We start from the raw sequence: 17,048 nt of genomic DNA on the forward strand, positions 1-17,048 counted from the left end.
TGGGGATGTGCCCGCAACCAAGGTACATGCCCTTGACCGGAATCGAACCTGGGACCTTTCAGTCCGCAGGCCGACGCTCTATCCACTGAGCCAAACCGGTTTCGGCTATTTCTTTCTTGATCCCGTTGGTAACCCATTCATTGTTTAATAACATGCTATTTAGCCTCCATGTGTTTAAATGTTTTTGGGTGTTTTTACTATAGTTGATTTCTAATTTCAACCCACTCTGATCTAAGAAGATGCTTGATATGATTTCAATCTTTTTGAACTTGTAGAGATTTGTTTTGTGTCCTAATATGTGGTCTATCTTTTGAATGACCCATGCATACTTGAAAAGAATGTATATTCTGCAGCTTTGAGGTGAAATGTTCTATAAATGTCAATTGAATTCATCTGATCCAGCGTGTCCTTTAGAGTCACTGTTTCTTTGTTAATTTTTGTCTGGAAGATCTATCCAGTGAAGTCAGAGGGGTGTTAAAGTATCCTACCATGACTGTATTGTCGATTTCTCCCTTAAAGTCCTCTAGGAGTTTTTTATATATATATTTAGGTACTCCTATGTTGGGTGCATATATGTTTATCAGGGTTATATCCTCTTGTTGGATTGATCCCTTTAGTATTATGTAGTGACCTTTGTTGTCTCTTGTCATGGCCTTTATTTTGAAGTATGTTTGTTGGATATGAGTATTGCTACTCCAGCTTTTTTTTTTTTTTAATCTATTTGCATGGAAAATTTTCTTCCATCCTTTCCCTTTTATCCTGTGTGTGTCTTTTGTTTTGAGGTGGGACTCTTGTAGACAGCATATAGTTGGGTCATGTTTTTGTATTTGTTCAGCTATGCTGTCTTTTGATTGGAGCATTTAATCCATTTACATTTAAGATGATTATTGATCGGTACTTATTTGTTGCCATTTTAGTTCTGTATACCTAGGTTTTTCCCTCTCTTCTCATTACAGCAATCTCTTTAACATTGCTTGTAATGCTGATTTGGTGGTGATGTACACCTTTAGCCTTTTTTGGGGGAAACTCTTTATTTGACCTTCTGTTTTGAATGATAGCTTTGTTGGATAGAGTACTCTTGGTTTCAGATCCTTGCTTTCCATTACCTTGAGTACTTCATGCCATTCCCTCTGGCCTGTACAGTTTCTGATGAGTAATCAGGTGTCAGCCTTATGGGAGCTCCTTTGTAGGTAACAGTTTGCTTTTCTTTTGCTGCCTTTAAGATTCTCTCTTTGTCTTTAATTATTGGCATTTTAATTATGATGTGTCTGGGCATGGGTCTGTTTGGATTCTTTTTGTTTGGGGTTCTCTGTGCCTCCTGAACTTGTGTGACTTTTTCCTTTAACAGGTTAGGGAAGCTTTCTGCCATTATTTCTTCAGCACATTCTTTCTCTCTTTCTGCCACTTCTGGCACACCTGCTATTCGAATATTGTTAAGTTTAACGTCCCAAAGCTCCCTTAAGATGTCCTTCTGTTTTTTAATTGTTTTTTCTTTTTGGTTCTCTGAGTGATTTTTTTTCAACGCTGTCTTGTAATTTACTGATTTGATCCTCAACTTCCCCTAATCTGTGTATTCCTTCCAATGTGTTCTTTATTTGTGCTGTGCCATTCTTTATTTGTTTTCATAGTTACTATATCTTTTCTCATGCTGTTGAGCATCTTTACCATCATTATTCTGAACTTTATATCAGATAAATCTTTTTTATTAAATATATTTTATTGATTTCAGAGAGGAAGGGAGAGGGAAAGATAGAAACATCAATGATGAGAGAGAATCATTGATTGGCTGCCTCCTGCATGCCCTCTACTGGAGTTCAAACCTGCAACCCATCATGTGCCCTTGACCAGAATCAAACCCAGGTCCCTTCAGCCCCCAGGCCAATGCTCTGTCCACTGAGTCATGCTCTTTCCACTGAGTCAAACCAGCTAGGGCACAGATCAATTTCTTATCTCCATTTCATTTATCTCTTCTTCTGGAGAATTCTCTTATTCTTTCATTTGGGTGTTGTTTCTATGTCTCCTCATTTTGGCTGCCTGTTTGGGTTTGTGACTATGTATTAGGTAGATCTGCTATGCCTCTCAGTCTCTAGTGCAGACAGTGTCAAACACTGTTTCTAATTAGATTAGGCAAAGACTCAATACCTCCAGAGATCACCTCTGTCTACGAAGTAGTTCTCAACCTTCCTAATGCTACAACCCTTTAATACAGTTCCTCATGTTGTGGTGACCCCCAATTTCATTGTTACAAATTGAACATAATTAAAGCATAGTGATTAATCACAAAAACAATATGTAATTATACATGGGTTTTCCGATGGTCTTAGGCGACCGCTGTGAAAGGGTCGTTTGACCCCCAAAGGGGTCGCGACCCACAAGTTGAGAACCGCTGCCCTAGAGCCTAATTCTTTTGGCAAGCTGGTTTTTCCGGACTTCTCGGAATAGTTCTCCAGTACCCACTACCTTTCTTCTTGACCTGCAAGTCCATTTAAAGCCATAAACCTCTCATATGTCAATTGTTTTCCTCCACTGAGTCAACAAGTGAATAAAGCCACATTTAGTAAAGATATTCCTTCTCACTTTCCAAGCCAGAGGAGACTCAATCAAGGATCTATTGAAGGATTCTGGATAAGGGCAAAATCTGGAGACAATATGCCAAGCAAGGTCAAATTATTCTAAAATGGCATGTCCTTGGGTACAAGGGCTGTCTTATTTATGTCGGGTGGGGCAGTTGCTTCTGCCTGGACGCTAATTGTTATTCTCAGTCTCTTATTGGGCCTCAGAAACTTTTTTTACTGTGGAGCAAGGTGTTTTCCAGTATGGTGGGTCAATGGTCTTCACCCCAGGCAAAGCCACCTGTGTAGCAAATGTCTGTGTGAGAAAGATGACCTCTGCACAAGAAACCAGGGTGTCTGCATTCTGAGCTCTTACCCCAGAGCCCCCAATCCTGGCTTCTGCTCACACAACTCCAGTACACTCTGCCCTCCCTCTGCCGGAGCACAAGGTGAGTGGCTTCACAGGGAATTTTGTGTCCTGGCACTTTAAGAGGGTGCCTTCCAGCCATCTCTCCCTGTCAGACAGCAACCCCACTGCTTTTCCCAGCCGTATGTTATGTGGGTACCCTTCTCAGTTCTGGTGCCTCTGCTGGGGGGCTTAGCTTGGCAATTAGATCCCAGAGTTCTCAGTGGCAACCCCCCACAGTGATCTCTCTGGAACATCAGCTGCCCTCTGCGGGCACCCGGTCAGCCCTCGCGTACTTTCACCCATCCAATCTCTATGCGGTGTCCACTTCCCATCTTGGTTGTCAGTGTTCTCTCCAGAGAGTCTTTTGTTGATTATTTAGGAACTTTTTCTGTATTTTACTTGTAATTCCAGTTTGGTCCTGGGAGCGTGTCCGTGCCATATCCACTTACTCTGCCGCCATTTTTAATCTTTCCTTGTTCATTTCTTAAAGCTGTTTGAGAGTATTATCTACTCCCGCATATGCAATCATATGATGAAATCTTTCTTTCTTGAAAGCTCCTGTAGTCTAGCCCTGTTAGACTGCTTAGCAAGGGATACTTATTTGTTTTTATTAAACATTTTTTTTCAATTACAATTGACACTCAACATTATATTAGTTCAGGTGTATTGCATAGTGGTTAGACATTTACATACCTCATGAAGTGATCCTTCCCATAAATAGGTCTAGAACCCTCCTGACAGCAGACCTAATTATTACAATACTAGAGACCCGGTGCACGAAATTCTTGCATGGGTAGGGTCCCTAGGCCTGGCCGGTGATCAGGGCCAATCGGGGCCTTCTGGCTGCCGGCTGGGGCCTGCCTTCCCCCAGCTGCCGGCTGCTGGCTGGGGCCTTCCTTTGTTCTGCACCACTCCCTGGTGATTTTATAAAATATAAAATCAATATTTTTATTGATTTTATATCAATAAAAATATATTTAAAAATATTTTTTTGATTTCAGAGAGGAAGGAAGCGGGGAGAAAGAGATAGAAATATCAATGATGAGAGAGAATCATTGATTGGCTGCCTCCTGCAAACCCCACACTGGGGATCAAGCCCATATCCCGGCATGTGCCCTGACCAGGAATTGAACTGTCACCTCCTGGTTCATAAGTTGATGCTCAATCCCTGAGCTACACCGGCCAGGCCCACTTTGTACTTCTTATTTTCTTTACCTTGTTTACCCTATTTTTGAACAGCACATGGCAGGGCAAAAGTAGGTTTACAATTGTGAGTACTTGAAATAGTTTATTCTTGTGTTATTTATTATTATTGTATTATTTTTCATACGAACAACTCTAAACTTTTGCCTTACCTTATATATGAGGAATGCATCCTTAATAAGAACTTATTAAGGAATTTGTTAAGAATCCTTTTCTTTCTTAAAACTTTAAATTGGCCCTAACCAGTTTTGCTCAGTGGTTAGATCGTCGGCCTACGGACTGAAGGGTCCCAGGTTTGATTCCGATCAAGGGCATGTACCTTGGTTGCAGGCACATCCCCAGTAGCGGGTGTGCAGGAGGCAGCTGATCGATGTTTTCTCTCATCGATGTTTCTAACTCTATCAATCTCCCTTCCTCTCTGTAAAAAATCAATAAAATATATTTAAAAAAAAACACAAAAAAACTTTAAATTGAAATATAAAGTTTAAATAAAAAGTAAATACACCTCTGTAATCTAACACTCCCATGACCATACTGAACATTAATAACACCCCAAGAAGTCCCTCTCCTTCCCCCTGTCATTACTCTTTTCCCAAAGTCAGCCACTTGCTCGAGTATTTTTTTAGCCAGAGTTTTGTGCATTTTAGTTTATTTTTTCTTCAGCTTTATTGAGGTATAATTGACATTACTTGAGTTTTAATCACAAAGATTTCTTTTCTCTAATTCTGACCTTTTTATGCGTGGAATTGTATACTATGCACTCGTTTACAACTGGCTACAAAGGTCCACTTCAAATTATCTGTCCTGATTGTGGGCAAAGGATTATGCAGAAAAGTGTGCTTTGTACCTCTTAACAAAGGGATTTTTTAGGAGGAAAAAAACATTAGTGTATCTCATTATAATATGGGTAAAAATTATGCCATCTTTACTTTGAAACATTGAGTTTTTAAAACTAATGTTTATGAGTAATTTCCAGTGGCTGGCAAAGTATTTTTAATAGTGAATGAATATAGAGTGTGATTAATGTTCTTTAAATCCAAAGGTAAGCACTGTCAGAGAAAAAATCTGGCAGTAAATAATCCCAGAATATTAATAGTGGCTAAAACTTTGTCTAGGTTGGTTGGGTTTTAGGTGATTCATACCTCTCCCCCGCCTCCCCTGCTACCTAGCATACTTTTGTCCTTTCAAAGTCTTTAAATTATATATGTGTTATACGCATTATTGGGAGGGCAGAATAGATTTCCCTGCACCATTTAGCTGAGTACCCTGAAGTATAATTGTGTAATTTTATTTGCTTTTACAGGTATTTCTTTGGAAATGGCAGCTGTGACAGTAAAGGAAGAATCAGAAGATCCCGATTACTATCAATATAACATTCAAGGTAATACTATCTAATAGTTTTTCTTTCTAAAAGTTACTAGTGGTGAAAATTAAAATTTATCAGTTGCCTGAGTTCTTGAAATGCTTTTTATTTATTGTTCCTTGATTGGCCTGTATACTTGTAATTTAGCACTAGAATAAAACAGATTTTAAAAACAGGGCAATATAATAAACTTAAACAATTACAGAGGAAATGTAAAGTAGCCATTAAATTTATATATATATAGTTGTTGTTGTTGTTGTTAATCCTCACCTGAGGATATTTTTTAATATTTTATTGATTTTTTACAGAGAGGAAGGGAGAGGGATAGAGAGTTAGGAACATCGATGAGAGAGAAACATCGATCAACTGCCTTCTGCACACCCCCTACTGGGGATGTGCCCACAACCAAGGTACATGCCCTTGACCGGAATCGAACCTGGGGCCCTTGAGTCCGCAGGCTGACGCTCTGTCCACTGAGCCAAACCGGTTAGGGCGAGGATATTTTTTCTTATTGCTTTTCAGAGAGAGTGGAAGGGAGGGAGGAAAGTGGGGAGAGAGAGAGAGAAACATCTATGTGAGAGAGACACATTGACTGGTTGCCTCCAACACATGCCTGGACTAGGAGCAAGGAGCCAACCTGCAACCCTTGGTGCACTGGCCGATGCTCTAACCATTGAGCACACTGGCCAGGGCTAATATTCTTAAAAGAACAAAAGTGGCACAATTTAGAATTCAACTCCAGTTTCTAACATTATTTAAGGCATAAATGGTCTTCTGAAACTTTAATAGTTCTATTTGTGCAATAAAAATAACTATCATTATCTTAGAAATCTATAAAAGGTAAGACAAATTTTAGCTGTTTTTTGTTTTGTTACCTTTTGCTCGAGTATGAGGAAGGAATTAAAGCTTATAATTTCACAATGGAGTTCTCTTTTATGCATCAATGGATTTTAGTTTAGAAGAATATTTTCTAGATTTAATAATAAGTTTCATTTTTATAGATGCATAAGGTACATCAAAACATTTAAAGAGTGAAATCTGATTAGTTTTTTTATATATGCTTATCATGCTATCTTCACTGCAATCAAGATAATGAAATGTCCCTAACCTCCAAGTTTCCTTGTGTCTCATTGTCATTCACTGCTCTCTCTAACCAATCATTGCTCTGTTTTCTATTACTTTAAATTAGTTTCCATTTTTAAGAAATTTATATAAATGGAATCATCATCAAGTATGTACTATTTCTTGGGGTAGGGTGCTGTGAATTCCTTCATCCCACATAATTGTTTTGAAATTCATCCATGATGTTGCATATATCACTAGCTAATTCCATTTTATTATTGAGTGTTATTCCATTGTGTGGCTATACGGCAATTTGTTTATCCCTTTCTATTTGTTTATCCCTTTCTATTTATTGACATTTGGTTGATTTCCAGTTTGGGGCTATTAAAAAATAAAGCTGCTATTGATTTTTGTGTGTAAATTTTTGTGTGGAATATGTCTTCATTTCTCTTAAGTAGATTGCTAAAAATGGAATAGCTGGGACATATGGTAGGTATTCAACTTTTTAAGAAATTGCCAAACTACTTTACAAAGAGCATATAGTATTAACATTTCCTTCCCCAGTGTATGGGAGTTCTAGTTGCTCCACATCTTTGTCAACACTTATACAGTCAGTCTTGTTCTTTTTAGCCATTTTAGTGAGTGTCTTATGAAACCTCATTTTGTTTTTAATATGCATTTGCTTAATAGGTTTAGTTCATTTAAGAAGATAAGCCTTGCCCTAGCCAGTTTGGCTGAATGGATAGAGCATCGGCCTGCGAACTGAAAGGTCCCAGGGTTGATTCTGGTCAAGGGCACATGCCCAGGTTGTGGGCTCGATCCCCAGTGGGGGACTTGCAGGAGGCAGCCGATCCATGATTCTCTCTCATCATGGATGTTTCTATCTCTCTCTCCTTCCTCCTTCCCCTCTAAAATCAATAAAACTATATTTAAAAAAAAAAAGAAGATAAGCCTTTATCAGTTCTGTAACATAAAAATATTATGAATAAATTTATTCTGGTTTGTAATCATGTGAATGAATAACTGATATATATATTAAACCATTTCATAGTGAATTTTATCTGTCAGTTTTGAACATTTTATGTGACATTTGGAATTGCATAGTTGAAAGGTTGAGATAATTTTGAGGATTTTTAATTAAAAAGTTAAAATTTTGGAAAATATTTAGCCTTTAAGCAGTTGTTGGTACCCTAATAACATTTGCATACATTTAATATCGTTTAATATTCACTTTTTTTTACACAGATTATGATTAATTTTTAAAATAGGTTTATTTTTGTTTTTGATATTGCCATTTAAAAAAAAAATTGATTTTGCCCTAACTGGTTTGGCTCAGTGGATAGAGCATCGGCCTGCGGACTCACGGGTCCCGGGTTCGATTCCGGTCAAGGGCATGTACCTTGGTTGTGGGCACATCCCCAGTGGGCAGTGTGCAGGAGGCAGTTGATCGATGTTTCTCTCTCATCGATGTTTCTAACTCTCTATCTCTCCCCCTTCCTCTCTGTAAAAAATCAATAAAATATATTTTTAAAAAAATTGATTTCAGAGAGGAAGGGAGAGGGAAAGAGAGATAGAAACATCAATGAGAGAGAATCATTGATTGGCCGCCTCCCACATGCCCCATACTGGGAATCAACCCCGCAACCCGGATATATGTTTTGACCGGGAATCCTCATCGCTCAACCACTGAGCCACTCTGGCTGGGCGTTACTGCCTTTTTAATATTTCCATTATGTCATCCATGATTATAGAAGCTTTTTTCTGGCCCCTTTTGAAATTGGGAGTGATGATGACTGAATAGTTAAGAGTTGGAAGTCAGGGACAGCCGCTTGTGACGTGCGCAGACTGCGGGGACTCGGGCGCTGCAGCAGCTGCAGAGCCAGCGCCTCCAGCTCTGGCTCCCGGGCATGTAAAGGGGACGCGTGGTGGCCCGGGCAAGGGGATGGAAGGCAGGTGGAGGGGACGGCCCAGACGCACATCATCCACGGCCCCTCCAGACCGGAGGCACTCATGAGCCGGAGCCCCGAAATCCGAGGGAGGGTAAGATACCGCGTCCCCTCCAATTCCCGTAAGCACCCAGGCTTCATCCTGCGCCCGAATACCTCCGCGAGCCCCTCTCTCCACTCTGCACTTCAGACTCAGCCGGGACAGACTTCTGCAGCCGCCGCTCTGCACCCTGCTGGAGAAGCTCAGAGAATCCTGTGCCCCTTTTATTTGAGGAACTCTTTTGGACGACACAGAATGATTGATCATTCTGCACAAAACTGCCCTACAGGAGCTCTGGATGAGGGCTGGAGACCAACAGTCCCTACAGGTAGTGCTCGGGGTGGTGTACCAACCATGACTGGGTGTTTTCCGTTGCTGGCCTCTGATGCCCGTCTAGGGTATGTCGGGGTCTGGCGTGGGAGGCTCCTACCTCCCCAAGCTCCATTGCTTCTGCTGCTCGCTTGCTTCGGACTCTGGCACAAACTCCACCCGCTGACACGGTCCTTCCGGGGAATTGGACGGCGGGATGGCGGTGCGGGGCACGCTGCGCGCTTCCTCCTGACCTTCGATTTTGACGAGACTATCGTGGACAAAAACAGCGGTGACTTGATAGTGCGCGCAGCGCCGGTCCAGAGGCTGCTGGAGGGCTTGTGCGCCACCTACCGCGAGGGCGTCTATGAGTACATGCAGCGGGTCTTCAAGTACCTGGGTGAGCAGGGCGTGCAACTGCGGGACCTGCGTGCCGTCTATTGAGCCCTCCCCCGTTCCCTGGGCATGGGCGACATGCTGCAGTTTGTGGCCCAGTAGGGAGCCTGCTTCGAGGTGATTCTCATCTCAGATGCCAACACCTTCGGCGTGGAGAGCGCTCTGGGTGTGTTCCGCCTCATCCTCAGCAACCCGTCGGGGCCCGATGCATGGGGCTGCTGGCGCTGTGGCCCTTCCACACGCACAGCTGCACGAGGTGCCCCACCAACATGGTGCAAGCACAAGGTGCTCAGCGACTACCTGTGCGAGCGGACCCAAGATGTGCACTTTGAGCGCCTCGCCAATGATTTCTGCCCCTTCGGGCTGCTGACCAGCGGTGACGTGGCTTTCCCGCACCGCGGCTATCCCAGGCACCGCCTTATCCAGGAGGCACAGAAGGTCGAGCCCAGCTCGTTCGGTGCTATGGTGGTGCCCGGGGAGACCGCCCACGAAGTGCGCCTCCATCTGCAGCAGCAACCCCAAAGGAAGAAAAGCCAGATGGAACAGTCGCCTCCTGGTGGTGGAACGAGGTAGCACACTGTCCGGTTTGGGTCGGACCAGCCAGGAACCTCGCAGCTGTGCCTCCGTGTCTTCTCGTACTCCAGCCTCGTCTATGCAGCAAGACCAGGGACTTAACCAAAGTCACCCCCCTGGGCTGGGCCCTCTGCGGTCCCCTCCCCTCTTATGGAACAGAAAGCCATGATGATTTTAAAGCAGAGCCAGTGAAACCCAAGCCCCTGCTCTTCGGTGCTTAGAGCTATTAAAGCAAGTGAAGGGGGAGAGGAGGAAAGGGTTGGAAATCAGATATTTTGAGAGGGTAAAAGATTATATGAAATGATATCTTAAGTGCAATTGAAGAAGATGAGAGCTTGACAACTAGTTTTTTACCTAGCAAGCTGAGATACAGTTTGCATCTTTTTTCCAATAATTGAATTGACAATTCTTTGTATATTCTGAGTAAAAGTCCTTTGTGGTGTGATTTGCAAATAGTTTAATTTGAAGTCAAATGTATGTATTTTCTGCCTGGCTGCCATGGCTCAGTGGTTGAGCATTGACCTATGAACCAAGAAATCACAGTTCGATTCCCAGCCAGGGCACATGCCCAGGTTGCAGGCTCAATTCCCAGTGGGAGGAGGCAGCTGATTGATGATATTCTCTCATCATTGATGTTTCTATCCCTCTCCCTTCCTCTCTGAAATTAATAAAAATATGTTTAAAAAATTTTTAATGTATGTTCTTCCCCTTGTATGGATTGTGCTTAAGTATCATAGCTAAGAAATCTTGGCCTGACCCAACGTCACAGAGATTTTCTTCCATATTTCATAAATGTTTTTATAGCTTTACACTTAGGTCTGTGATTAGTTAGACCTGGGTTTGTATAGTGTTCAAGATACTGAGCTGACACTTAATGCCTATGGATGTTCAGGTTTTCCAGTATCATCTGTTGAAAAAATTGTCCCTTTTCCAATGCATTACCTTTACATCTCTCTGTTTCTTGAGTATGTTCTCTTACATTGATCTCTGTGTCTGTCCTTTTGCAAAAATTACATTGAGTACTGTAACTTATAGTAAGTCTTGAAGTTAGACTGTGAGAGTCCTTCAAATTTGTTCTTTTTAAAAATTATTTTGCCTATTTTAGCTCCTTTTCATATGAATTTTAAAAATCAGCTTGTTGATTTGTTAAAAAGTCCTTTGGGGATCTTAATGACGATTTTGCTGAATCTATAGACAAACTTGGCTTGAATATCTTAATGCGGACTAGTAGTTTTATTGCTAGCTTTACCCAGTGGCCAGATAAGTTTCTATTGAACGAGTATAAAAAAAAAAGTTTTGCATAAATATTAAAGGCATGCCTTAAAATTAAATACCCATTGCATTTATAGTTATTTATTACATGTTCTTACAACTAATATCTTTTTAAAGTATGATACTTTGTAAAACACTGTGTAATATGAAAACACAAGAATTCTCATGATCCATCCTCAGTGTGTTAATATAGACTCTAATTAATGAGCATGGCATATATATCGTCATTTTAGCTCTTCCTTGATTCCCATTATCATTGCATTATTTTCAGTATAGAGATCTTGTACATACTTTGTTAGATTTATATATAAGTAGTTAATGTTTATTGTGTTGCCTTAAGTGGTACTGTTCTTTTACATTTCAGCTTCCAACTGTTTATTGCTAATATATAGAATTACAATAGGTTTTTTTATGTGCTAACCTTGTATCTTGTGACCTAGTTAAACCTCACTTATTATTCTAGCAACTTTTTGTAAAATCTTAGGGGTTTTCTTAGTAGATATTGTTATTTTTCCTTTTCTTTTTTTTTTTATATTAATTGTACTGGCTCGATCATCTAGTGTTATGGTGAATTGGAGTAGTGAGAGCAGACATCCCTACCTTGTTCACAGTTTTATAAGGAAATCTTTCAGTATAATAGCTATGGGTTTTTTGTTGATGCTCTTCATCAGCTTCAGGAAGTTCTCTGTGTCAGTTTGTGAAGAATTTTTATGCTGGGTATTTGTAAATGTCCTTTATTGTATCTGAGGTGATTAAATAATTTTTCTTGTTTAGAATATTCAAATGGTAATTGATATTAATTTTCAAATGTTGAATCATCTAGGTATCCCTGGGATAATAAACCCTACTTGGTTATTTTTAAATTTCTTTTAATCGATTTAGGACTGTTTATAACTTCTTGATTGATTTGACAAATTGTATCTTTTAAGGAACTTGTCTACTTTGTCTTGTTTTCTTTTTTATTTTAATGTTTGTAAAGTTTATCACTGATCTCCCATTTCCAATTTTGTAATTTGTGTCTTTTTTTTTTTCCCTTGGTAGGCCTAGCTCATGTTTTGTCAAGCTTGGCAATATTGATATTTAGATCAAACAGTTCATTGTTGTGGATATGTGTTGTATGCTATGTATCATAGGATGTTTAGTAGCCTCCGTGATCTCTAACCACCAGGTATCAGTAGCAGTTTCTAGTTGTGACAATTAAAACTATCTCTAGAGACATTGGTCCAGCTCTATAGTTTTCTCAAACAATTTTTTTCCTCAATGACCCAGCTTTTACTTTGTGATTTTTGTTCTTATGTTTCTTTTTTTTCCTGCTTGCCCTAATTTTATCTGTTTTTATTTTATTTCTTAAGATAGAAGCTTAAATCATTGATTTGAGATTTTTTTTCTAATACAAGCATTTAATGCCATAAACTTCACTCTTAAGCATTACTTTTGCACTATCCCATAAACTTTGATTTGTATTTTCATTCAATTCAAAATATTTTCTACTTTCTCTTGTGATTTCCTCTTTGTTCTGTGATTTATAAAGAAGTGTGTAGTTTTAATTTCCCTATACTTGTGGACTTTTCAGATATGGTTCTGTTACCAATTTTTAGTTTATTTCCATTGTGTTTAGAGAACATTCTTTGTATAATTTTGGTTATTTTAACTTTGTTAAGGTTGGTTGATACAGTGGTACGGATCTGCTGTATCCTTACTGATATTTCTGTCTACTTGTTCTATAAATTGCAAGAGTATTAAAATGTCAAATGGTCTCTGTGGGTTTATCTGTTTCTCCTTTCAGATTTGTCACTTGTGCTTTATGCCTCTTAAGTGTATCTTAGAAGTTCTTTCCCTTGGACTACTTTCCTGGCAACCAACCCTTGTCCTGACTTGTAACAGCCTAGATTAGTTTTTCTGTTTTGTATTTCATATAAATAGAATCCTTCAGCATGTACTCTTTGTTTTAGGCTTCTTTTGTAAGACAATTTGTGAGACATATTATTGGGTATACTTCATTTATTTGCATGGCTGTATTATAATTTCTAAAATGCTTTTTAAAATGAAATGTCTAAAATCTACAAGCAAAATGTACATCTGCTCAGGTTTACTGAACCTTAATATTTTCTTGTCCCCATTCCCACATGACATAACATGGCAAAAATGTAATTGACACCCTTCTTTGAGCTCTCCCGGATTCCCACTTTCTCCCCTGTTCCTCCTGAGTTAGCCATTGTCTTGAAATGATGGTCGTCCTTCCTCATAATGATTTTATACTTTTACTGTGTATATATCCCCAGAGAAGTATCTATCTATATCCATTATATGTATAATATTTTCTGTTTTTAAGCTTGATACAAATGGTATCATACTATATATGTTGTTGTGTATATGTTTTCTTTTCTTTTTGAAACACCTCAAGTTTATTAATTTATTAGTAGTATATATCTGATTCTTAGCCAGAATGTGAAACTGGAGGGTTGCTCTCGTATACTGGGAAATCAACTATATAATACAGTACAGTATGTGCAAATGTGTACATTGAAGAACTTTGCAAAAGTTTAATCAAAACCTGCTTTCAGTTTATTAAATAGTTTCTCAAGAGTATCTTTGCGGGAGGACAGCAACCTCTGACCAAGTCACAGATCTCTTCAGAATTAATTCTTATAAAGGCAGTTTTGATTACGTTGATCCAAGTTATGGGGGGGTGGCAGGATGGGTAAAGATAAAGTTTTATTTTTAGTCTTCCTAAATGCTGTTTCACTTGATTTAGGAGGGCTTGGGAATACACAAGAATTATCTTCCAGAGAATTTCTGTCATACGAGTAGTGTTCCTGAAAGTTTGAATAGTCATGAGGAATGGGTCTCTCGTTATCTGTCCATGATTGCAGAATTGCTTTCTCTGATAAAATCTTTACGACAAAGAGTTTTACCATTTGGTGAGAGAGGGGGTGTCTTTTGTATGTTGCAGTGAAATTCATCAGGTGGTTTTGTGCTGTCTTTCCCACAGGAATGCAGGCTTTCTTGATCGCAGTTGGGGTTTTCAGTTTTCTCAGTAGTTCAACTTGTACTTGAGTCCCCAGATGTAAATTAGACATTTCTCTCTTCAGCTCCCAGTATACATTTTGCATATCATCATTTGAAATGCTTAGTCTTTGGAGAGCTCTGCTCTGCAGATTGTCTTCCTGAGATGGATGCTTTTGTTTGGCTTTTTGTAGCTCTATTCTGAGATTGTTAAATTCTTTCTTCATCGGTTCTAGTTCTTGTTCCAAGTCATGGATCTTCAGGTCACAACTCAACTTTTCCACCTCCCAGTTTGATGAAGGTGGATTTAAATTCCTTATCACCTGCTGAGTTTCCACCTCTGTTCTTAGCTGGAGGAGTTCTACTTCTTTAGACTGCAGCTGTTCATTCAATACTTTCTTCAGAGTTGGTTCATTCTATCCAATTTGCTCTTTAAATTAGCTCTATCGGTGCAAACCTCTTGATATGCATATAGGCCTTATTTACTTGTTGTCGTCCCACAGAACTTGTTCCTTCATCTAATAGAGCGCCTGTAAGCCTGTCAGGCTACGTAGGGCCTCTGAGTTTGGATTCCCCAGCTCCCCAGTGTTTCAAACGGGTTGCCAGGGGTCAGCACGGGCTTCCGGTTTCCTCCAAAACACTGTCGCCTCCCCCGCAAAGGCCGACTCTCGGGGTACACCGCGGTGGGGAGCAGGCCCGTTACCCAGCAACATGCCCGAGGCTGGGCCTGGCCCCCTCAGCGCCCGCACAGGTACGGCTTCTCTACTTAAAACTGGTTTCGGCCTGTATATGTTCTTATGTATCAGTCCTTCAATATATGTTTCCAAGGTATATGTATTTTGTCACATGTAGATTTAATATTCTTATTGTGGTGGTTATATTGTGTGGTCATATGTTCATTCTTCTACATAAGGACATTTATGTTTTCCTCCAAAACTTTCGGTATTCCCATGTCAGTCTTCTTCTAAGGTAGTGGTCCTCAGATGTGACTGTTGGTAACACTCGATTTTCACAGTGCCTGGTAGACACTACTAGCATTTTGAGCGTGAGGATCAAATTCCAAATGTATGCCGGTAAAAGATATGGAGTAAGCCCTGGCCCTGTGGCTCTGTTGGTTGGGTGGTTCCATTCCAGGTCAGGCTCAATCCCCAGTTGGGAGTGTGCAGGAGGCAGCCACTCTCACATCGATGTTTTTGTCTCTCCCTCTCCCTTCCTTTCTCTCTTAAAAAAAAAAATCAATGAAAACATTTGTTAAAAACCCACCTTTATAGCTAAAATGAAACATCATAGATAATTAGAAATTTTAATGATCTATGTCAGTATGCTAAAGGAAATCGAAAAGAAAAAGTAACAGGTATAAAGAGTAAGACTACAGAATATATATAGTAGATAGAGGCTTGGTGCACGTGCACCCATAGGGGTCCTGTGGCCAGCCCCAATTGGCCAGATGGGTGGGGGGCCACTAGCCGTTGGTTGGCCAACCCCATCCCCAGATCGAACTCCCCTTCGAGGGGACAATTTGCATATTAGCCTTTTATTCTACATAATAAAAGCCTAATATGCAAATTGACTGAACAGCAGAACAACCAGCTAAACCAGGTTGCTATGATGCACACTGATCACCAGAGAGCAGACCCTCAGTGCAGGAGCTGTCCCCAGCCTCAGGCCCCAGGCCAGCCAAGGCAGGGCCAGTGGGGGCACCCTGATTGCCCTGCCGGTTGCCCTGCAGAGGGAGGTGACCAGTGGGAGGCGGGGGGCGGGGCCAGTGAGCAGGCAGTGCCAAGCCAGCCAAGGTGGGTGCCAGCGGTGCCCTCCTCTCCCTCCCCCGCCCCCCATCACCACGCCAGTCACCCCACAGATCGGCCCTGATGGTCGGCCAGGCCTAGGGACCCTACCCGAGCAGGAATTTCGTGCACCGGGCCTCTAGATAGGATAAGTCACTAAGTTGATAAAGTCATCATTAATTTTATATATCTAACAATGTAGCATCATAATAAAAATAGAAATAAAGAATTGACAGAATTAGGATATATTTACAGATCTCTAGTTATTGAGTTACTTATAAATGATAAATAGAATACTTGAACTGTACAATTTAAAAACATGAGCTAATTAATGTATATCTAGAACTCTAGCAAATAAGTGTTTATTTACAAAGCATGGATCTTTCACAAAAATTGACTTTATACTTGCTCACAGATAGCCTTTAGAAATTCCCTGAGCATAATGTAATTTAGGACTCAGTAATAAACAGGTTATTTAAAATAGGAATTCTGTATAATGGAAATCCTAAGAACTATACTTTGGGAAGAACCAAGATGGCAGCGTAAGGTACAGACCTGTGCGTGCTGCCTCCCACAACAACATTGAAAATACCAACTATAAGACAAAACAGCTATCATTCAGAACCATGGGAAAGCTGGCCCAGTGGAAGTTCTACAACTGGAAGGAAAGAAAGAAGAGCATTGAGACTGAGTAGGATATGCAGAGGCGCCAAGAATAGAGGAACAGAGTCACGCACCAGGCGGGCTGCAACTGGATGCGCGGTTTTTTTCAATCGAAAGGGGTTACAAACTCTCGAATCCACTGAGCTTGTTTGGGGCGGGATTCTGAGGTCCCAGACCCCTACGGGAGAGGTGGGACGGCCTTGCAGCGGGTCGGAAAGCAAGGGCGGCTTTCTCGCGGAGCTGCTCGCCGGCACTCAGGGACACGGAGAGGCAAGGAGTCTCCGAGACGCCATTCCTGTTTGCTCCACCCTGGTGACTCCCTGAGGCCCCGTCCTACTCAATTTACATCACCGCCCAAGCTGTGCCAGTGGCACAAAACCACCTGTGCTTTTGCAGCTTAACCCAACAAACTGCAGATTTCAACTCCTCACACCCATAAGGGACACACTCAAAAAGCAGAATCAGCCGAA

At 40.8% G+C, this 17,048-nt stretch overlaps 1 protein-coding gene and 2 pseudogenes across 13 annotated transcripts in view; 2 read left to right on the top strand and 1 right to left on the bottom strand.

The window, feature by feature from the left end:
• GTF2I (general transcription factor IIi) overlaps positions 1 to 17,048 on the top strand; it is a 118,397-nt gene that overhangs the window by 48,914 nt on the left and 52,435 nt on the right. For all 13 annotated transcript variants that reach the window (XM_005877219.2, XM_005877220.2, XM_005877226.2 and 10 more), the window contains one exon: positions 5,468 to 5,545. In XM_005877219.2, the coding sequence (XP_005877281.2) occupies positions 5,468 to 5,545 (78 nt within the window). The remainder of the gene's footprint in view (positions 1 to 5,467; positions 5,546 to 17,048) is intronic.
• On the top strand, positions 8,151 to 10,396 carry LOC102249764 (annotated as a pseudogene).
• LOC102253532 overlaps positions 13,510 to 17,048 on the bottom strand; it is a 4,345-nt pseudogene continuing 806 nt past the window's right edge.

This window comes from Myotis brandtii, unplaced genomic scaffold (assembly GCF_000412655.1).
Source record: "Myotis brandtii unplaced genomic scaffold, ASM41265v1 scaffold510, whole genome shotgun sequence".
Classification (NCBI taxonomy): domain Eukaryota; kingdom Metazoa; phylum Chordata; class Mammalia; order Chiroptera; family Vespertilionidae; genus Myotis; species Myotis brandtii.